The 23,478-nt window shown below is 42.6% G+C and overlaps 1 protein-coding gene across 1 annotated transcript in view; it reads right to left on the bottom strand.

The window, feature by feature from the left end:
• Positions 1-23,478, bottom strand: part of CFAP54 (cilia and flagella associated protein 54) — a 296,564-nt gene that overhangs the window by 128,945 nt on the left and 144,141 nt on the right. Inside the window, exons 39-43 of the mRNA XM_028490464.1 lie at positions 19,896-20,004; positions 7,796-7,948; positions 5,289-5,483; positions 3,009-3,096; positions 2,503-2,712 (exon numbers count right to left, since the gene is read on the bottom strand). Coding sequence (XP_028346265.1) covers positions 2,503-2,712; positions 3,009-3,096; positions 5,289-5,483; positions 7,796-7,948; positions 19,896-20,004 — 755 coding nt within the window. The remainder of the gene's footprint in view (positions 1-2,502; positions 2,713-3,008; positions 3,097-5,288; positions 5,484-7,795; positions 7,949-19,895; positions 20,005-23,478) is intronic.

Raw genomic sequence — 23,478 nt, 5'->3', positions numbered from 1 at the left:
TTTCCAACGCTGAAATAAACATTGTTGTACCTACATTTCTGAGCACTTGTCCTATTAATTCCACTGCATAAATCCCTAGAAGTGGAATTTTGGGGAAGGAGGTGTACAATTTTAAAGTTTTTGATGAGTACAATTAAAAAATTTCCTCCCATAGATTTAAAGAATGTGTTTCCTCACCAGCAGTATATTATGGATCCATCAATGACATTAAGTCTTTCAACCAAAGATTAAGGTAATAACTCTGTGTTTACTACTGTCTCATTTCATGTCCCTCAGTAGAGTTTGAGTTTTCTTTACATGGGTCTTGAAACTCAAATTTGTAACTGTAAACCACATTACCTTCTTCTAAATCTTATTTCAATAACACCAGTGGGCTTCACTATATTAATAACTTCGTCAGTTTGAGTTCAGCTTCTCTATGTGGTGCTTTACCTTCTGAACAGTGTGGGGAGAAGTTTCTTCTCCTCAAGGAGTCCCCAAGAACAGCCAAAGCCCCTGTAGTATCACAGAGCCTGTGGAAGTCAGACTTCCAGCTGGGTAACCAGGAAATGACTTTCTGTTGATTGAAAACCACTAAGTAAAAACTTCAGAGGCTCAGAGAAGCTGAGGTGTCCTCTGGTAGGAATGCTATAGCTGTTCTTTTCAAGCTGGGAACCTTCCTCAGCTTTTCTATTCTCTGCTGCCAAGCTCTACTAACTTATAAACTCAAACTGGCGTGGGGATCGTGTGTGCGTGTGTGTGTGTGTGTGTGTGTGTGTGTGTGTGTGTAAGGAAGAGTCCCGTCCCAGGAGTGGTAAAGAAAAAAAAAAAATCAAACTTGACAGAGTTTTTAAAACATCTTTAAATGTTTGATATTTTTAAAGTGGTAATTCCATACTTCCCCTGTTCAAATGCTAATTTTCTGAAAACTGTGTGATTATTAACTAGGACAAGTTATTATTTTAAAAAATTTTCTCTACAGCTCAAAATACTTTGCAGATTTTTGCCTACCACGCCCTAAAATGTAACTAGAGAGGTAAAGGAAACCTGTACCTCTACTCTCTTCATACTTGTTAAATTTCTCACATTAATCAAATATTTAAGATATCTGTGAGTGCTAACTAGGTATAAGGCATTGTGATAGACTTTCCCATATGTTACATGTGGCAGGTTGAATAATGGCCCCCCCCAAAGAAATCAACGTCCTAATCCCCCAAACCTATGCATATGTTACTCCACGTGGCAAAAAACAAAACCCCCAAACCAAAAAACTTTGCAGATGTGATTAAATTAAGGGCCTTGAGATAGGGAAGTTATCCTGAATTACTGGGTTCAATGGAATCACAATGATCCTTATAAGAGAAAGGCAGGAGGGTCAGAGTCAGAGAAGATGTGAGGACCGAAACAGCTCAGAGGGAGAGAGAGAAAGATGACAGGCTCTTGGTCCTGAAGACAGAAGATGGAGCCATGAGCTGAGGAATGCAGGAGGCCTCTAGAAGCTGGAACATGCAAGAACAGATCGTCCCCTAGAGCCTCCGGAGGGAGCTCAGCCCTGCCAACACATTGATTTTAGGACTTCTGCCCTCCATAACTGTAAGACAATAAATTTGTATTGTTTTAGGGCACTAAATTTGTGGTAATTTGTTATACCACAAATAGGCAACTAATACAGTCTGTGTTATGGGCTAAATTATGTGACCCACTGCGCCCCCGAAATTCATATGCTGAAGTCCTAACCCCTAGTGCCTCAGAAGGTGACTATACTTAGAAATAGGTCTTTAAAGAGGTAATCATGTTAAAATGAGGTCATCTGGGTGGGCCCTAACCCAATATGACTGATGGCCGTATAAGAAGAGGAGATTAGGACACAGACATGCACAGAGGGAAGACCATGTGAGGACAGAGTTAGAAGACAGCCACCTACAAGCAGGGAGAGAGGCCTCAGAAGAAACCAGCCCTGTCAATACCTGGATCTCGGATGTCAAGCCTCCAGAATTGTGAGACAATAAATTGCTCACAGATTGGTACTCTGTTGCTAGTTTGTACTAGCAAATGAATACAGTATGTCATGTAATTCCTGTCACCACAGTTTACGGAGGAGAACAACTGAGGCTCAGGCAGGATGAGTAACTTGCTGGGGGCCCTAAAGTTAGGCCCTAGTCAGCCTGCCTCTACGCTGTTATTCTTTCTCAAATACCAACTGTTCGTCCACTCGTTCATTCATTCAACAAGTAGTTATTGAATCCCATCTCCATGCCAGGCACTCAGGATACACTGGTGAACAGAACAAAGACCTATGCCCACGTGGTTCTCACACTCCAGGTGTGGCAGGTGTTAACAGGAAGAGGAGATGGCCATCAACAAGAAACAGCATAAATAAGTAAACTGTATAAGCCTGTATGGTATGGACATAGCTGCCCGAGAACACAGTGTGTGTGAGGTGTGGCACCCTACATGGCACGGGTGGGCAGCCCCCAAAGGAGGCGACAGCTACTACACAGACCACTCCATCGTCACACTCACTGTGCTATCTTCGCTGATATCACCGCTCCTTGCAAACATCCCCAAATGCCAACTTTTGACAGAAACTCCTCACTGTAGTCTTTGGAACCTGGAGGTGAACAGCTGTCGGTGGCATCGGTGAGTGAGCTGCCATACTCCTTCCATGTATGGAGCACGTCTTGTTTTCTGAATATGTCATCAAGAGCTTGACTCCAACATTTAAAAGCAGCCCTAAAACAGAAATGGAGCATGCAGCAGCATGGTTTCTGAGATCCGTGTTATTAAATCTATCTTCCAAAAGGGAAAGCAAATGCACTGAAGAGACATTTTAATTAAAATGTTAGAGAATGGATCTATACCTTTTATTGCTCACAACCATTTCTCTCAGGTAGCATTTGATGAATAAAATGCAGCAATGGAATATTATCAACAGACTAAAATTTAGGAAAGGCAGTATTTTTCACAATAATTAAACATTTTTTCAGCTGAACAAAGTTTCCCTTGTTTTACTGACTCCTAAAAACTACCTTTTCTTTTGTGCGAAGACAAGAAGACTTCCAAGTTCATGCAATGCCTGAACGTTAAGACTCCTTTCATTGCTGGTTTGAAGAACATCTGTATTTTTAATCAAGTGAAAGAACAAATGTCAGTCCCTGGAAAATATTTCCTGTATATCTGCAACAATATTTTAAATTTCCTTATACCTTAACTGTGTAGATAAGCAAACTTCAAGCTAATAGAGCCTTTAAATGTCACACGATATGGGTAGAGAAAGAGAGCAAACGATGTTCTATTTTAATGTCATGGAGTGGGAGATCGGGTCAAAGAGGTGGGAAACGTGGAGAAAGTACAGTAAGAGTCGGGCAGGTTGAGATGGTGAAGGAGAAAAATCCAGAAAAAGTGTGCAAGGCAGAAAGGGCTGGGTATACATATGGCAACGTGTGTGGCCGGAATACGCTTTTTGGGGAGGGTGAAGAAGCAGGTAGTGGTAAGATTACGGAGGCATCTGAGTGCCACGTGGAGAAATGTGGACACTATTCTACAGCACATGGAAAGCGCTGAACAGTTTGTTTTTGATCAGGGATGTGACAAGAGCACAGCACTCTGGATTCTTCCTTTACCCAAATGCAAAAAAGCACATCTTGAATAGTACCTGAATTTGTTGTTTTCTGATGAATACATGCATTCCAGGATGTGTAGCCAAAAAGCCCAACTAACATGGCAATGGTTTCTAATGAGGGCAGCAATGTCCCCTAGAGGGTATTTTAGAAATTTGAGGAGGGTTTTGTTAATTGTCACAATGGGGCATCTGCTAGTATTTCCTAGGTAAGGACCTGACACTTGATGGCCTGCCATGCACAGAACCTTCCCCCACAGTGAGGAAAAAGGTGAGAAACCTATTTATAATTATTTGAGTCTAACATCTAACTTCATTTCATAGAAAAGGTATGTTTGCGTGTGTTCAAAATGCTCTAAGTTTTCCAGAAATGCAACCACTGTAATATTTTGTTTTGTCCAGAATGGCCTAGATTTGCTATTTTAGAATATCATGTCACCAAAATGCTGATAGTACTTGAGTTACCAATACAATACACCTGTATCAGTCTGCATTCGTAGCTGTCACATTCATGTGTATCTTGTATACTTTACATACTATATGTGAGCATCTGATTGCTTCTCTATACCTCTACTGCCTAAGCTCTTACATACCAACATATAGATTCTTTTTTTTTTTTTTTTTTTTTTTTTTGCAGTACGCGGGCCTCTCACTGCTGCGGCCCCTCCCGTTGCAGAGCACAGGCTCCGGACGCGCAGGCCCAGCGGCCACGGCTCACGGGCCCAGTCGCTCCGCGGCACGCGGGAATCCTCCCAGACCGGGGCGCGAACCCGGTTCCCCTGCATCGGCAGGCGGACGCGCAACCACTGCGCCACTAGGGAAGCCCAGCTCACGGGCCCAGTCGCTCCGCGGCACGCGGGAATCCTCCCAGACCGGGGCGCGAACCCGGTTCCCCTGCATCGGCAGGCGGACGCGCAACCACTGCGCCACCAGGGAAGCCCCTAGATTCTTTTATTATAAAGTTATTTCATTTTATTTACCCTTCCTTTTATATTTAGAGCTTCATATTGATTTTTTAAAATAATGTGCATAGGAAGAACAAAGGGGGAGTTACAAAATGTCTGTTATAAAAAAAAGGGGGGGACGTTGGGTCTACAACATGGGCTGAATTTATACTGCTGAATTTGTAGAAAAACCAAATCAAGTGGAAAGACAAGGAAAATGGAATCAGCTAGGGCAGAGCAAAAGCACATAACAGTGGCCACATCTCGACAAACGGTTCACAGATTCAGTTAAGGCGGGATGGATGGGACGGTGCCTAGAATCTCACAGTGGTAACAGCCAATCTGGGAAAGTGGGTGACAGGAGGGGCTGGAAGCCGCTTGTCTTGATGCTGCTCTGTCACTGTCCACGAGGGTGTGATGAATAGATTCTATGTTCAAGCTCTTTCATCCTACTTCTACAGATAACATTTCAGTTACGGTCTAGCACAGGGAACTATATTCAGTATCTTATAATAACCTATAATGGAAAAGAATCTGAAAATATATATATATAAATAGATAGATAGATAACTGAATCACTTTGCTGTACAGCCGAAACTACCACAATATTACAAATCAACTATATGTCGATAAGAAAATAAATTTAAAAAATCATTTAAAAAAGATAACATTTCAAGACCAAATGCAATCTCAACATTAATGTGGCAGATCATATTGAAAATGAACACATAATGAATAAATCTTACTAAGAGTTTCATAATAAGAAGAAATTACGAGTCCAAGTTGTGAGGAGGGAAGTTTGCTTTTCTCCACTGAGCTCAAAACTTGGAAGTGCTCCCGAGAAAGGTCAGGGGGTGTTGGCATGTGCATCTCTTCTGTCCCCAGGCAAAACTCCACCTTTCCGGTAGTGAATTTTAAATTGTTCGTTCCTCCTTTGTCTCCTAAATTCATGAAAACAATTTAAAAGAAACTTAAAAATGGAGAAAGAAGGGAAGTTGATGAGGAGGAAAAAAGTAGAAGTGGAAAAGGAGAAGGAAGGAAGGGTTTTGTACAGAGCTGAGACTCATTTGCAGCTCGAAGGACACTATTTCCTTAAACTTCATATCTCGAATCATTTCTGAAGAGCCCAGGTGTGTGATGTGCTCTACACTCGTGTTAGTACCTCATAAGGAGCAGCACAGAGGGGCAGTTTGCTGGAAAGTAAATGTTGAGATAATGCTTTGCTCCTCATGGGGGACTGGCAGAAGTTGCACAGGTTTTGAGTTTGCCTTTTTTAAAAGAGTTTCCAACAGTAAGACGTTAGTTTGCCTCTGGGGCAGAGACTTCTGGGATAGAAGCGGTGCAGAGGTACTTCTGACCTGAGGCGAGAAAAAAAATGGGAAAGACCCTGTCTCTGTATAAGATCAGAGAGCACACAGGAAAAAAAAAAAAAAAGGAAAAATATTCTAGGGGAAGTAGTCAAAAACCTCAGAGACAGAGAAGCTAAAATGGATTTAGGTCTACAGCCCAAGGACTGGGGATAAACTGCTAAGAATATCTTAGTACCAGGTGAAATTCAGATTGAGGTGGTGTAAACCATTCTTAGGAATTGTATTTGCTTTTTTTATTCATGCCATTAACCACTTTTAATGTACACCATAATTGAAAGAAGTTTAAACATGATGTGGAGGGCCAACTGAATGTAATGTGTGTCTGTGGACAATACAACCAAAAACTGTGGGTACATATCATAGTAAGTGCTTTTTGCAGGGAGAAGGGGCAGCAACAAGAATAAATATATATTAATACATACATACATACAAACATACATACAAACATACATACATACATAAATAAAACTTGTCAGTGGTTGTAAAAAAATGTTGGTCAAATTTCTAAAAGATCAGTTCAGAGACTACTAGCATCTTAGTTAGATGCTAAGTTTAAATCTATTATTAATAACTTTAAAATACAATTATTTTAAGTTTATTAATTTAAATTTATTCTTTAAGTTTATTCTTATTATTCTGATAAATGTGAACAGCAAGTATTATAAACACAAATTAGGGTTTTTGTTTTGTTTTGTTTTGTTTTGTTTTTTGCGGTACGCGGGCCTCTCATTGTTGTGGCCTCTCTCGTGGCGGAGCACAGGCTCCGGACACACAGGCTCAGCGGCCATGGCTCGCGGGCCCAGCCGCTCCGCTCCATGTGGGATCTTCCCGGACCGGGGCACGAACCCGTGCCCCCTGCAATTAGGGTTTTTGTTTTGTTTTGTTTTGTTTTGTTTTTTGCGGTACGCGGGCCTCTCATTGTTGTGGCCTCTCTCGTGGCGGAGCACAGGCTCCGGACACACAGGCTCAGCGGCCATGGCTCACGGGCCCAGCCGCTCCGCTGCATGTGGGATCTTCCCGGACCGGGGCACGAACCCGTGCCCCCTGCGTCGGCAGGCGGACTCTCAACCACTGTGCCACCAGGGAAGCCCACAAATTAGGGTTTTAACAAATTTTAAATTACCTAAATGTAGATAATTTGAGATTTTTCTCGGCCTGAATTTGAGTATCTTCTTTCTCTCTGAGGTTACCACTTAACCACTTGAAGTCCTGCTTTGACTGAGTTTACAAATCAACAGATTTTGAGAAGGAAGAAAACAAGTGTAATGTAACCAAGAACAGTGAATATCTTTTTTTTAAGCTAAAAGAAATCTCTAAGATCAAAATCTATGGTATTAATAAGAAATTTTACTAGATGTGTATATTAAAATGCATCCCTTTCTTAGACATTGATAAAGTAGTGCTTTGGTAAAAGACTGTAGTTAATTCGGTATGAAACAATTCATCTACTTATAAAAATAAAACAAGACTATAGCACTGCTTCCGTATTTACTCCTTAAGGGATTATGCTCATTTCACAGAAGGCAAAGAAGCAGATGAGTGAGGCAGTGCTTTGGTTGGAATAAAGTGTGAGAAACAGAGATGTAATCCACTAGACAAGAAGAAGAAAGTGAAAGGTAGCAGGGAGTGGGCATGGAAGTGGGGGAAGGAGGAACCTACGGCAGAACACAGTAGACCCACGGGGTGGTACCCTGGGTAAATAAAGAGGAAGGGATGTAGAGCAAGTACAGTCAGCCCTCCATTTCTGGGGATGCAGAACCATGGATATGGGGGGCGGGGGAGGGGAGCTGACTGTAAGAGACGTGTACATCCACGGATTTTGGTATCCACAGGGGGTCCTAGAACCAATTCCCCGCAGATGCCTAGGAACGACTGTATTTTACCTTGTGTCTGGGCAAGAAATAATGAAAGCAACTTTCTGCTGTGTCGGATTGATCTGTTGTGATATTTGGATTTTTCCAAGGTCTCTCTAAAACATCTCAAAGTGTCTGTCATGTCCACGGGCACACAGAGGAGCTCTTTGGCTGTGCTGTATTCTGAAAGGAAAGGGAAGAGTCACGTGAGGGATGAAATGTTGCAGCAAGCCAACAAGCAGCAAAAGACTTTCTAATTCAGAGAACTTCTTGGGCCCAAACGAAAGCTGCTAAATTCAAAGCCCCCAGGTCTGCAGCAGTTGTTTCAACGTTCAGATCAAAATTTTTTGGGGGGGGTATATTTGACAGTTCTTTTAAAAAAAAAAAAAACTTAGAAAACTTTTGATTTGTATGAAATGCAAGTAACTTTAGATCTTGCCAATTTTCCTAATGAAGCCTCCTACTTTTTCTTTTGCTGATCATAAAAGATGAAATAATCTACTCCTTTTCAGCAGCCTCTTCAAAGCCAAGGTGCCTTGGGAAGGAGACGAAAGGAGGAAACAAAGAAGCTTGGAGATGGGCAACTGCTCCCTTGAGAGAAGGAAAAGACAGCTTTCTAATACTGGAGGATGCAGAGGAAAGGAAGATGAGGCCATAAACAGGTATGGAACTACAAAGCAGTCCTGAAAAGTGGCCAGAAGGGCTGATGTTGGCAGAGAGCTGCTGCGAGGTCCCTGGAGAGGAAGTGACGGTCCCATGAATTAGACTGCAGACCGGCTGCATACACCATGAAGCAGGCACACGGGAAAGAAGAAACACAGACTTCAGATGAATAACAAATAAATTTACCCTTCAACAAGTTGAGCAGGTCGAATATCCCCTGTAAAATCTGAGGTCTTGAGAGTGCAGCAACTTGCTAGGGAACAGGGCTGTAAGAGGTTAAGAGGCATGACCTCTGCCCTCAAGAAATTTACCATTTAGCTGAAGCAAAGAGGCATTCTAACACTGGAGTATGAAAATCACATGAAGTTGATTAAGTGTTTATACTATGCCAGTAACTATTCTAAATAATTACTGTGATAGTCTCACTGAATCCTAGCAACACCCATAAGAGGTATGTACTATTATATCCTCATTTTACAGATGAGGAAAATCAGGCCTAGAGAAGTCTAGCAGCATCCCTTGGGTCACAGAATTAGTTTGTGCAAGGAGAGGGTGGTGACTCAGGGCACAATGAGATGATATGGACAGTCCTTTTGAACTGGGAAGGGTTTCCAGAGGCCTGAAGCCCTCGCTGAGTTAAGTGGCCTTCATCCTCTTTAATGAGCAAGTCAAGAAACGGTTTTGAGTAGGACCCCAGCAGAAAGAGATCAGTATTTCAGGAAGAGTTAGCCCGCCTCTGTATGCACAGCAGCCTGCAATGGAAAGAGGGTGGTGGCTGGGAGGTTGTGAAGTTATAACACGGACATTGTATGATTTGAACTTGACTGAGGTGGTAGCAGTGGAAACAAGGGAGGGACACAGGGAACATTCCAATGTTAGAAGCGACAGGAGAGTGGTTCATTGGCTATGTGGCAAAGAAAAGAAAGGGAGTGGGAATCACCTCTTCCCCATCTTTCAGGGCCAATGACCTTGCTTCCTACCTCAATGGGAATAAATGGGAGGAATCCAAAGGGATTTCCTGCAATCCCCTACCATCAGACCCACCCAGCCCCCAGCACCCGTGCCCATCTACACTGCCAGGGCATCACTCCAGCAATTCTCCTCTCCCCTCCAAATCATCAGTTTTTCCCTCTGCTGAATCATTCTCAACAACATTTTCCTTTATTCTCCTATCTTAAAAAAAAAAAATCAAAAAAATTTCATGTTCATTGCAGCGTTATTTACAATAACCAAGACATAGAAATAACTTAAGTGTCCATCAACAGATGAATGGAGAGAGAAAATGTGGTTGGTATATACCCAATGGAATATTATTCAGCCATAAAAAAGAAGGAAATCCTGCCATTTGTGACAGCATAGATGGGCCTTGAGGGCATGATGCTAAGAGAAATAAATTCAGACAGAGAAAGACAAACACTGTATGATCTCACTTATATGTGGAATCTAAAAAAAACCAAACTCATAGACACAGAGAAGAGATTTGTGGTTGCCATAGGCAGGGGGTGGGGTGATGGGCAAAATGGGTGAAGGGGGCCCAGAGGTACAAATGTCAATTACAAGACAAATAAGTTCCAAAGCTGTAATGTATAGCATGGTAACTATATCTAAATTTCTAAAACAGAAAAAAATTATTTTTAAAAAATAAAAAAACTTTCTCTTGACCCTACTTTCCCCTCAAGACACCATCCTATTTCTCTGCTCCATTGTACAACAAAACTCCTCAAAAAGTTCTGTTTTCACTGTTCCCCATTCTCTCTTGAACCTGCTTAGATCAGACTTTCCCCCATCATTTCACCCCAAGGATCTTCACGTGGCTACGTCTAATGTTCAATTTTTAGACTTTATCCCTCATCAATTTTCAACAGCATTTGACCCAGTTGCTAATTCCCTCCTCCTTGAAATACTTTCTTCCCTTGGCTTAAAGGTCCTTTTCCAACCTTACTGACACTCCTTCTTAATCCTCTTTGCTAATTCATCCTCATCTACCCAACCTCTTAATACTGGAAAAGCCCAGGGCTCAATTCTTAGAACGCCTCTCTTTTCTTAACTAACATTTGAGGCAGGCTGGGACCTGGGACCCTTTGCTGCAGTGCTTGCACCTGGACAAGCGTCTGCTCAAGCAACAGAACACAAAGAAACTATAAGGGACTAGAAATAACTGCATGCTTGCACAGTTGGGACAACTCATGAACAATAAGATATACAAACTGTCACTTCTGAGGTGCCGGGAGCAAAAGCAGGGTACTGGGCATGATCCCTGCACACAGGACCACCAAGGGCGCGGGGAGACCACCCTAAGGGCCCCTCCGGCCTTACCCACTGATCTGCCCTCACGCCCCAATTAAGGAACCAGCCCCCCTGCCAGTCGGGGAGCGAGCAAGGGAGCCTGTTAATTCTTCTTGCTCCCCTTGTGCTGTAGCACGAGTCCCAGTAAAGCCTTGCCTGAATTTCTTGTCCTGCCTCTTATCAACTTCTATTGATTAAAGAGGCCAAGAAGCCAGGTTGGTAGCACATTCACCCCCTTGATGACCTCATCTAGTCTCATGGGTCTAAGTATCCACATGCTGCTGGCTCCCAAATTTCTATCTCTGGCCCCCACTCTCCTGAAGTCCTGAGACTCATCTATCCAATGGTCTCCTCCGCTGTGCCTTTAATAGACATCGCACACTTAACAGGTTCCCAGCTGATTTCTGAATCTTTCCTCCTTAAACCTACTCCTCTCATAGTCTTTCCCCATCTTATTAAGGGATGGTTCTATTTTTCCAGTTGCTCAGGCCAAAAGCTGAAATCGTCCTGGACTCTTCATGCCATCTCATGCCCCAAGTCAAATTCACAACAAATTCTGGAGGCTCCCTCTTCGGAAAACATCCAGAGTGCCACCATCGCTCACCAGCTCCACTCTTCACTCCCACTTCCACTGTGTTCCAAGACCTATCATCTTCTTTTGAATTACTGCAATCGCCGCCCCCAACCAGTCTCCCTGTTTCCACCCTTGCCACTCTCAACATAGCAACCAGAGGATGCCTTTTAAAATGTAAGTTCTCTCAGGACTTCCCTGGTGGCGCAGTGGTTTAGAATCTGCCTGCCAATGCAGGGGACACGGGTTCGATCCCTGGTCCAGGAAGATCCCACATGCCATGGAGCAACTAAGCCCATGCGCCACAACTACCGAGCCTGTGCACCTAGAGCCCGTGCTCCGCAACAAGAGAAGCCACCACAATGAGAAGCCCGCGCACCACAATGAAGAGTAGCCCCCGCTCACTGCAACTAGAAAAAAGCCTGCGCACAGTAACGAAGACCCAATGCAGGCAAAAATAAATAAAAATAAATAAATTTTAAAAAAATAAAATGTAAGTTATTTCATGTCACGTCCCTGTCCAAGACCCTCCACTGGCTCCCTCATCACCTAGAGCAAACACCAAAGCCCTTGGAGTGACCTCTAAGGCCCAACATGAACAAGCTCCCCATCTCCTCACTATCCTCCCCCTCACTCCCTCCCACACCAGGCATGTTTCCACCTGAGGGTCTTGGCAACAGTGGTTCACTTTGATCTAGAACATCCTTCCCTCAGATTCTTCCCCCATGTCTTGATTCCTCAGCTCCTTAAGTGTATGGCTTAACCATTAACTTCTCAGTGAGGCCTTCTTTGATCACCCTCTTTAAAATTGTGGCACCCATTATCTTCTGACATACTACGTGTTTTACTTGTTTATTGATTGTCTCTGGCCACTAGAATGCAAGCTCCATGAGGGCAGGAATTTTTGCCCATTTTGTCCACTGAATTCACCCCTGGCCTATAACCATACCTGTTATGTGGTATGTGCTCAATAAATATTTGTTACATGAATGAATGACAACAGTTTTCAAAGCTAAATGGCTGGGATAAACTTTATTAATAATCACTTCCATAGGCATTAATCGCAATCAATCCTCACAGCACCTTACAACTAGCAGAGATAGATATCCCTTATACTTTACAAAGGAGGAAAGGTGAATTTGAGGGACATTCCCTTGTTTTAAACCCTTAACAAGAGATAAGAGAGAAAACCAGGGTTCAAGTCTGAAGCCTTTCCCAACTAGTTTTCCAAAGGGTATCAGATTTGGGGAACAGGAAGTGACACCAATTTGAGGCCTGCTAATGTGGGCACAGAGACACTTTGAGAATAAGACAGGAATAAGCCTGGGGTCCTTGTAAGCCCAGGGAGATCCTGACGGAATTCACAACACAGGGTCACATTCAAATGGCCATAGAGATAAATCTTTCATTACCACCCTCACGTCTAGAAACCCTGGAGGCTCTATTCAAACCAGGAACACGGCCACATGGAGAGGAGCATCTGTTCCCCGAGCAAGTTCACTCTTGACACACTTCCCTGTCACACATTTAAGAGGACCGAATACGTAGGCCACAGTAGCTCTTTATTAACTCCCCGGTGATCTCGCTCTTCTCCTGCCAACTTCGCTCTTCTGTCCCCTCCATCCTGTCTCCACCATCTCCCGTCCTCTATGCGTGCACAGTCCTGCACCATCCCCGACAAGGCATGCCCCTACCCCAACCCTTACGCACAACACCTTGAAGATTATAGGTTTCTGCTCTGTTCCTCCCTTCTCTTGCCAGAATTCATGAGCTGGGCTTTCATTTTATTCCTCCGTAGAGAGTGAGATTAGGGAAAGAAGTTCAGCAAAGCAAAAGAAAAGGAGGAAGCTGGAAGCCCTCACATATTAATATTTTGAGATAGTTACTTTCTCCAGGCCTTCATTTTACATATCTATTAAAACTGGGATGGTAATATTTACCTCCAAGTGTTACTGTTTTAACCTGTGTGTGAAGTGTCCAGCATAGCACTGGTCATGGAGGAAGCATTCAACAGACGGATGCTCACATTATGACCATCAGTCATATATTTAAAAAATATCCATTGAGCAAGTACCATTACTAGATGCCATGCTAGGCACGGAGGAGGTACAAGTGAACAAAACAGACACACTCCCTGCTCTCCCAGAGCTTACATTCTAGAATAAAATTCACGAAGGCATGCCAGTGATTGGGGGAGATAAGAGGGATGGGAGGAAGAGTAGATGTCTGCCATCTTTAAAATATGAGGTCTGAATAAAATCATCCTGCTACTTTTTATCAACTATCTGCTTATAAATCATTCCTCTTTGTTTTTTTCCTAAACTATCTTTTACTTTACTTTTTTTTTCTTCTTTCAAGCCTAGAACCCTTTTTCCTTATAGTCTAATTAGGGCTCTGCTGGTGTTTTGGTGGCTGTCTACATGAGATAAATGATGCAAAGGAATAAGGAAATATTAGCTTTGCAGGCCTTGTCCTGCCATCTTTGTCTCAAGGGGTTCCTCTCTGAAAACTTCCATGGATAATTCAAGAAGCTATTTTAAAGGCACTAATAGCCTCAACGGTTTGGAATAGGTAAGAATAAGGAGGAGGAGGAGAAAAAAGACTCGATTTACTACATCTCTCATTGTACCAGTGGAGATATTAAAATTGAAATGCCAATGACTCCAGAGAGATGGGTTCACCAAGGAAGGATCAGGGAGTGATACAAAATTTGGGCTGCTTTCTACACACTTGGTCACATCAATCTAAATGCCCAGAGGTACTAAAAAAACATGCCAGCCAAAGGGTTCAAAATTCCAACACACCTGATGACTGAATTACCCTATTAGAGAACTTAAATACCAATAAGGTCAAAACTCAAGAAAGAGATCCCAGACAGAATGCAAAAACAGATACAATAAAAGGCACATCCATAGAGTTAGCTCCCCTATGATGCTTCACAAGCAGGCAAGTTACTCATCCATACAAAAAATCATCTGTAAGGTAAGGTATTCTCACTCCTCCAAATCCTACAGAGACTATACCAAATTACATATGCATTGTTAAATAGCTAGAGGGAGAATAGAATGCTGTTAAATAATAAGAACACCAAATGTTCCTAGGCACTGCAGCATTACAATACCTGTTCTGAAGAATTAAATGTATCAAGCACTACCACCAAATGCTGTTATGCCAAAAGGGAATCTATGAGGTTCTGAAGCAGTGACCTGGTGCGGAAACTATCAGAAGTATACTTGGTCTTTTTAAAAATTCTTTTAAGAATTGCAAACATGTCCTGGTGATATACATAAGACCCATCACGCTTATAAACACGTTAATGATCTGAATTCAGTATACTGAAAAAAAATTCAGCATCCTAAAAATTTGCCTAATAAACCCAAAAGTCCAGGCCAGATTATGCTCCTAGTCACAGAGGTCCTAGAGTTTTATAAGGAGCTATAAGGTGTATGCCAAGATTTTAATGATAATTGCTCAATGTAAAACCTGTAGTTACTATGCAGGATCATCTAAAAATTGTGAAACTATCATAACAAGTCACAATAAAGTAGCTGTCTCCCCGTAACTACTGAGACATAGCAATTTTTTCTTGAGTGCTATAAGTTTAGAAGAGAGTCTAACCTGAAAGGGGACAAATGATGAACAGACCTGATAGCTTAGTGGAGCCCTTATGGGTTAAGCAATCAGACGGCCCAGGGATTGAAGCATGGTTCCAGTACTCACTAGTAACACTAAATTTTCTCATCTGTAATAATAAGCATAATAATATCTACCTCCTAAGATGGTTAAAATTAAAGAAGGTGGGGCTTCCCTGGTGGCGCAGTGGTTGAGAATCCGCCTGCCGATGCAGGGGACACGGGTTCGTGCCCCGGTCCGGGAAGATCCCACATGCCGCGGAGCGGCTGGGCCCGTGAGCCATGGCCGCTGAGCCTGCGCGTCTGGAGCCTGTTCCGGAGCCTGTGCTCCGCAAAGGGAGAGGCCACAACAGTGAGAGGCCCGCGTACAAAAAAAAAAAAAAAAAAAAAAAAAAAAAAATTAAAGAAGGTGATAGTTATAAAGTACTTGGCTCAATCAATTATTACTGCCATTACAATAATTTTTAGATTTTATCTATTTGAATATTCCTGCTCTGTTCACTGCTCAAACTGGCTATACCCCCACCACCACTGAGAACCATTCCAAAGGACCACTGTAGCCTGATTCCCCCCGCCTTCTTTTCTGTCCCACCACCTGCCATCTTGCCTTTCCAAACGTAACTTAACAATAGGCAGGCAAAGTGCTTTTCTGACATATTGTGGCCATCATCAGTAAGCACCTGCTGGTCACACAGGTCTAGAGTTTTGCTACGTATGCTTCTCCTAGCCCTGAGATGCTAGTCATCATTTCGATAACAAGCATTTTCGACACATTTTCTCACATTTGTTGCCAGCTCTTTTTAGGACGGAGGGGATAGTATAAATCACATTCTGAGCTATGGATCCCAAATTGGGGAATCTCCAGAGGTTTGACGGACAAGAAGAAGAAAAGTAGAACACACCCAGGAAGAATCATGCTCTTTGATTGGAACTAGTCACACGTGATTGACCACAGGAAGGTGATCCTCCCATTGTTCACTGAATATGAGAAGACAGTTTATCAGTAAATTGTCATGAACAGTAAAATATCATGAACAATAAAACCTACAAGTTCATGGTCACCAACCTTACTCAGCTGGACCCTCTACACTGCTCTGCAGCCCTTCTATCCTCCCTTTTCCTATTTTTCTCAGTGGCCAGTCAACCCTCTCACATCCCCCCCTGAAATCTCCTACCCTATCAACCTTGGCTGTGCTCTCAACCCCATGCTTCATTAAAAAAATCTCCAGTACCCAGTGAGGATGCCTTCAACTCCTACCATTTCCATCTACAAATTTTCCTGCATTTGGGCCTGTTCTCTCCTTCCTTTCTGCCCTAGCAGCAGGGGTGTCCCACCCTCCCGTCTAAGGCTAAGTCCCCTATGTCCCATTCTCTTCCTTGTTTATCCTCAAGCTCCTTTCCCTATCAAATATCTTTTTCTCCTGTCTCTGGGCTCTCCCCCTCTCCTGGCTCTTTTCATTTATTACAGAAATATGCTCCTTCTTTTCTACTAAAAACAGACACACAAACAAGACAAAACCCTCCTGAGCTGCCCTGAGCTCTACTTTTCCTTCTGGCTGCTCCTGTCCCCCTCTTCCCTGTCACTTCGAAGCTTCATGAAAGGCAACTCTCGTTTAATGACTCTGTGCAGGCACAGCTCACCACTACTGCACCCACCGCTCAAAATACTTCCACTCCCCTCCCCACCATTTCTTTGAAGTGACTCTTGTCAAAGGCACAAAGTCATTCATTTGACAAGTAGATATTGAGTTCCTACTATGTGTCAGGCACTGATGAAGGCATCTGGATTATATGAATGAACGAACCAATGATCCCTCACTTCACAGAGCTGACATTTTATCAGGGGAGACAGACTAGTGATCAATAAATGCAACAAAAAACTGAATTAATACAGTGCGATAAGTGGTTATAAGTGCTCCAGGAAAAAAGAATACATTTATTAAAGTAAGGGGAATTGGAAGGAAGCAGGCAGGGTGCAGTTTCAAACAGAACAGTCAGGGTAAGCACCATTGAAAATCTGAGATGTGCACAAAGATCTTAAAGAGGTGAGGGATTTATCAGACAGGCATCTAGATGGGGGTAGAGTACTTCAGGAAGGAGAAACAGCTAGAGCAAGACCCTAAGGTGAGGACAGCAAAAAGGCCAGTGACAATGACCTCCCAAATACAACAGACAGTCTGTCCTTATCTTATGTGACCTCTCTCTGACCGCTGACTCACACTTTCTCTCGCCTTGGCCTTGTTTGTACCACTCTCATCTCCTGCACCTCCCACCTCTTGGGCCATGTCCCAATCTCTTTCAGATACTGCTCCTTCTCTGTTTGTTCCCATGACAGTCATTAGGGCTCTTCACATATACTATCTCTTCATCCTTGGGGTACAGAGTACCATCACACTTCCCTCTCCTTTCGAAGTTAGATGTGGCCATGTGACTTTAGCCAATAAAATAGAAGTGACATGAGTCAACTTCAAGTATCAGCTTTAAGAGCCACCACCTGATTTATATATAAATCATGAATATAAAATTATAAAATATAAAAAAATATATAAAATACATTCTTTTTCTTGCCTTGGAAAATGGGGACAATAACAAGCTTACCTCATCAGACAGTTGTTAAGCTAACATTCACAAAGCACTTAATGCTCACAAAGCACTAATGCTCATAACGTGCCTGATGTCCAATGCATAATAATAATTCTTTTATTGGGGTTGTTATAATAATGAAATAAGACAATCTACATAAAGCCCTTAGCACAAAGTGCATAGTATATGCAAATGGTCTTGCTTCAAAGGCTGTGCTCTGAACCATTTACTGTATACCTCCAGGTTTAGCTGCCCTAGAGGATAGCATTAGTGCTTTGTCTCCTGCCTCTAAAACAATCATGGAAGCCTGTGTCAAGATGGAAATTCCATCAACCCATGATGATGAGCTGCTCAACCTCACTGAATACAGCAGCATGAGCAAAAAACAGATTTTCCCTTGTGCTAAGGCAATGACATTTGGGGATTGTTTGTGACTGCTACATAGCCCAGCCCATTCTGACTGGCACAGCTTCCAAAGTGAGGCCATCCTCAGGTCCATACTCCACAGAACTCTCCCTGGGTGACCTCATACAAGCCCCTGATTTCAACCACGACCAATGTATTGGTGACTAAATTACAGATCTGCTGAGTGCCTCACTGGTACATCCCATCATACACTGGATCATTCTACTCAGCTATCATTCAGGTACCTTGAACTCAGTTATAGCAAAGAAATATTTTCCTCTAAACTGCCCCTCCCTTCAGTGTTTTTTGTTGTTGTTGCTGTTTTCGTTTTTGTTTATAGAATGAAGATATCACATCCATTTAGCCACCCAAGCCAGAAACCAAGGCAACTTGAATTCCTCCCTTCCCCATCCATCCACCTCACCTAACGAGTTCATATCTGCCCACCCCTCTGTTCTCACCATCTAAGTCCAGGACCTCATCATGTCTGTAACGCACAAGCTGGGAGCAGCTGCTCTCCTACCTCCACATGGTCTCCTTCCAACCTTTTCCCCACGCTGCTGCCGAAAGTTCAAGAACACAAATGTGATCATTTCCTCTTCCTTCTTTACATCCTTCTAACTCGCTCCCCTCAGCTCTCCGGATAAAGCTGAATCTCTTTATCCTACCTTCTAAGACCCTTTATTATCCAACCCCTGCCAACCTTTCTAACCTCAGCTTTTGCCTTTTACTTTTACATTAACCCCACTAAACTACATGGAGTCTCTCAAAAGCGATGCTAGCCGTTAACTAGTATTGTTTATAACAGCAGCAGCAGTAGTCATAACAGTATAGACCTTACTACTCTACACTATACTCTCTGGTTTATTTCTCGGTCTCCTTCAATGAGCTGTAAATCAGATAACAAATCTTTAGTCTCATTCATCTTTGTAGTCTCAGGACCTAGTACAGAACTTAACACATGGTAGATACTTAATAAATGTTTGCTGAATGACTGAACAGCTGCCTGACCTACTCAAGAAATGAATGAATGAATACATACATACACACCTACGTACATACACACATAAATACCTAAAATCAACAGATAAATGAATGAAGGAACCCTAACACTTCAAAGGGAAGACTTGCATTTCTTTCCTATACCCAAAACACAGGAAAAGTGCAATTGAGACGAGGCTTTACTTCCGTTTTCATCTCATCCTATTGCCTCATTCCTACAAGCTGCACCACCAGAACATTCCAAGAGGGCTTACCAGCTAAAACCAAAGGAGTCATGATGTTCCCAGATCTTCTCTTGCACTCTCGTTAAAAGACCTACAACTGAACCTTGGTAACACCAATAGAAAGACAATCTATATTGATTACGGAAATGTAAGTTATTACGGGCATCAAGATGGAACAAAGAAAATAGCAAAAGGTCAATTTAAAGTGTTCCCAAGTGAGATTAAAAACAGGGAAAGGGCTTCCCTGGTGGCGCAGTGGTTGAGAGTCCGCCTGCCGATGCAGGGGACACGGGTTCGTGCCCCGGTCCGGGAAGATCCCACATGCCGCGGAGCGGCTGGGCCCCTGAGCCATGGCCGCTGAGCCTGCGCGTCCGGAGCCTGCGCTCCGCGACGGGAGAGACCACAGCAGTGGGAGGCCTGCGTACCACAAAAAAAACAAAAAAACAAAAAAAAAAACAACAGGGAAAAATGTGCAAAACAGTCTATTCCCATATTTATTTTTTCCCATCAATTTCCTTTCTCCCTCTTTTTATCTCCCTTCTTTAACTAACAGATTAAACTAATAAAAACGTGTTTTAATTCCCCTTAAGTGACATTTATAGCAACATAAGATGGTAAATATCAAATGGATTATTTTCAGTCAAATAAACCTGCAAAAGAAATTTTGCAAACACTTTAATTATGGAAGACTTGACATGCAGAACAAAGAGCAAACCTTGTTTTGAAGAAAAGAGAAAGAGTTTCAAGCTAAAATTGGTTCCAACCTGAATAGATAAGATTTTTAAGGAAATCTGCCCGGTGTCCTATACTTGTCACTTTATTGGTTAGAAGATTAATCTTGAGCTGTTTCCCAATGAAATTTCGGCAGGTTATCTTAAAAAAGAAAGGAGAAAACAAATATCACTTAGGTATTTATAGCCAAAAATTTGGCTTACTTGAAATGTTCATCTTACTTTTCATTTTTAAAAAAGAAAAAAAAGAGAGATACAAAAAGATGCTATAAATAAAAGCTCCAGAGTAGTATCCAATCCTGAGAACTTTTGGGGGAAAAAAAGTGGCTATATAATTTTTCATATTTCTTTTGTATAGCACAGCTGGAAAAGCATTAGGCAAATTATGAAGAGCAATTAGAATATGATTTTTCTGATATTCTATAAATTCCCTAGTCTAAATATATCTTCCATTATGTAAGTTGAAACATATTTAAAATAGAGGCTGCTTTTTCAATGGCAGATTTCCCCCCCTACTCAAAATTAACACAATTTAAATTTCCCTGGTGAAGTTTTCCAGAGCTAACTTCCTCTGTAGTATTTGTTTAAACTATTTTTAACAGATACTTGAGTCCTAAAGTTGTAAAATATCTGAAAACAGGAAATTTTTAGACATAAGATAATTCTTTTAAAAGTCCACCATCCTCTTGTCTCCATTTGTCCACTCCCACCACCAACCCCAGTGAACTAACCTAATGCTCAAAATACAACCATCCTTGAACCCCAGTCTGATGTAGATGTTGTTTCTTTATTGTCCCTTGTAGGTACTTCTACAATGAGATGTAAAGACAGCCTAAGAAAATGCAAATCCTTCCCCCAGCCTAATAAGGCTCTACTTCACCTAGTCCTTGCCACCTCTCCAGCTTCATTTAAAAATCTTTATTGAATACCCATTCTGTGCCAGGCACTGCTCCAAGCTCACAGATGATATAGCAGAGAACAAAATAAGCAAAAATTCCTGTTGTTGTGGAACTTATTCTAGTGGAAATAGAGAGACAATAAACAAAATATATAGAGTATATTATAAAATATACTAAGGAGTTATAAACACTATAGAGAGAAATAGAGCAAACAACACGTAATTTTAAATAAGGCAATGAGGAAAGTCCTCACAGAGAATGTGATATTCAGCAAAGACTGGAAAAGGTGCAGGAAAAATCAATGTGGATATTTGGCGGGGGGGCGGCCGGGCACAATTCCAAGCAGGGGAAGAGCAGATGCAAAGACCCTGGGGTAGGGTGTTCTTAAAGAACAGAAGAACACAGCAGCTGAAAGCTGCAGGGGAGTTAACAGAGACAAGTTACTGGTGATCACAGGGGGATGAGTTATGTGGGGCATTAAGGCCGTGATGAAGATGTTAACTTTAACACTGAATCAGATGGGAAACCACTGCAGAGTTTAAAGCAGAGGAATGTCATGGTCTGACAGGTTTTTAAAAGGCTGTTCCATCTGCCATTGCTTTGTGACCACCTAGAGGGGTGGGAGCGAGGGAGACGCAAGAGGGAAGAGATATGGGAACATATGTATATGTATAACTGATTCACTTTGTTGTAAAGCAGAAACTAACACACCATTGTAAAACAGTTATACTCCAATAAAGATGTTTAAAAAAAAAAAAAGAATAGACTACAGGCTGGAGACAGGAGTTCAGGGAGGCTGGAAGCAAGGAGAAGAGTTAGGAAGTCATTGCATTAATCCAAGCAAACACAGCAGTAGCTTGGATGAGAGCAGCAGTGGTGGAGGCAGTGAGAAGTGGTCAGATTCTGAATCTACTTTGAAGGGAGAAGATTTGGTAACCAACCTGAAGTGGGGTGTAAAAGCAAGAGAAGAGTCAGGGATGCTCTCCAAGCTGTCTGGCCTGAGCAGCTAGGAAGATGAGGTTTGCATCAACTGAAGTGGGCAAGACGTGGCAGAACAGGTTTGTTTGACATGTACCAAATTCGAGAAGAGTCTTAAACATCTAAGAGGTGATGCTGATAAGGCAATGTGATGGGTTTTTGATGAATCAGTTTAGTTAGGCTAAACTACGAGGATGATGGGAAGGGAAGCATCCACTATGTAGCATACACACACTTCATCCCAGTTATTCAATCAAACACTAATCTAGGTGCTGCTGTGAGGGTATTTTTCAGATACTAATTAAAGTCCCTAATAAACTGACTTTAAACTAGGGAGATTATCGTAGGTGGGCCTGACCTAATCAGGTGAGTCCTTGACATGCTGGAAGTCTTCAGACTCCAAACTCCAAACAGCATCCAGGTCTACAGCTGCTCTCTCCTCACTGGATCCTCCCTCACTGACTGCCTATGGAGAACAGCTTCTGGCCACACCTGTAGGGTTCCTTCCTTTTCATGATCCCAACTGCCTACCCAATGGATTTTGGACTTGCTTAGTGAGCCCCCATGATCATATAAGCTGACTCCTTTTAACGAATCTTGATAAATAGATACATAGATAGATAGATCAACAGACAGACACTTAATTCTAACTCGTTTTGCTTCTCTGACGGAACCCTGACTGATACAGGCAGTCAGGTATGTCAACACAGAATTCAGGAGAAAGGTCTAGCCTGGAGATGTAATTTTGAGCCACAGATTGAATTAACTCTCCAAGGGAGAGTGTGTGGATAGAGAAGACCAGAGGACCAAGAACAGAGTGTTGGGCTACACGAACGCTGAGACATTGCGGAGGAGAGGAGAAGGAGGGAGAGGCAACAAAGAAGACTCAGAAGGAGCAGCCTCTTCTTTGTCCCCTCCCCCTCCTCTGCTACACCGCAGCATGCGGGCCTTCTTCCTGTACCATCTCAGGGCCTTTGCCCTTGTTCTTCCCTTGGGCTGGAATGCTCTCTCCCAGCGTATGGCTGGCCCCTTCCCACTAAATGTTTCCATCTCCAAGGGCCTTCCTGATCCCCTTGGCTCAACTTCCTACCCCCCACCCCAGCCTATCTCTATCCCACTGACCTATTTTATTTTCCTCAGAGAATTTATGATGGTCGTAAATCTTTTTATCTGTTTACATGCTTATTAACTGGCCCTACTTCCACCCCCTCTGACACTAAACTCCATAAAGCAAGAACTCAAACTGTATTCTCTCTACACAGACTATGCCAAGGCGATAAGGGACCTTTGTGAAAAGGAGAAAATGGAGTCCTCGCTGGGTGGCTGCAACCCGCCACATGGACTGACGTGTGGGTCAGGGACTGAATCCAGGACCCCCGACATACGCCAGGAGCCCTCAGGCAGGACACACACTGGACATCTGAACGCAGTGGCTCTAATCTTAAGGAGTCAATACATATTTAATAAGTTAATAAATGAGAGAATTTACATATCTCTTCCCTCCCCCTACCTAACTTAAAGCTGCACCATGACGTTCGTGGGCCTTAGGCACTTTTGCCTTCATGGGCCCACTGCTCCATCAAAAAATATTAAAAATTATATTGTTCGACTCCTTTGGTATAAACACAAATAGATGAATTGTAAAAACTGAAACATTTTCTTTGACCTAAAAGTTACTTTTTTCTTCTTATTTTGAAAGAAATTAAAACATTTAGTGGCTCCTAAAAAGGTACTGTGGC

Source organism: Physeter macrocephalus, chromosome 6 (assembly GCF_002837175.3).
Source record: "Physeter macrocephalus isolate SW-GA chromosome 6, ASM283717v5, whole genome shotgun sequence".
NCBI classification, from domain to species: Eukaryota; Metazoa; Chordata; class Mammalia; order Artiodactyla; family Physeteridae; genus Physeter; species Physeter macrocephalus.
The sequence above is the reverse complement of the archived record's forward strand: the minus strand, read 5'-3'. Positions and strand labels throughout refer to the sequence as shown.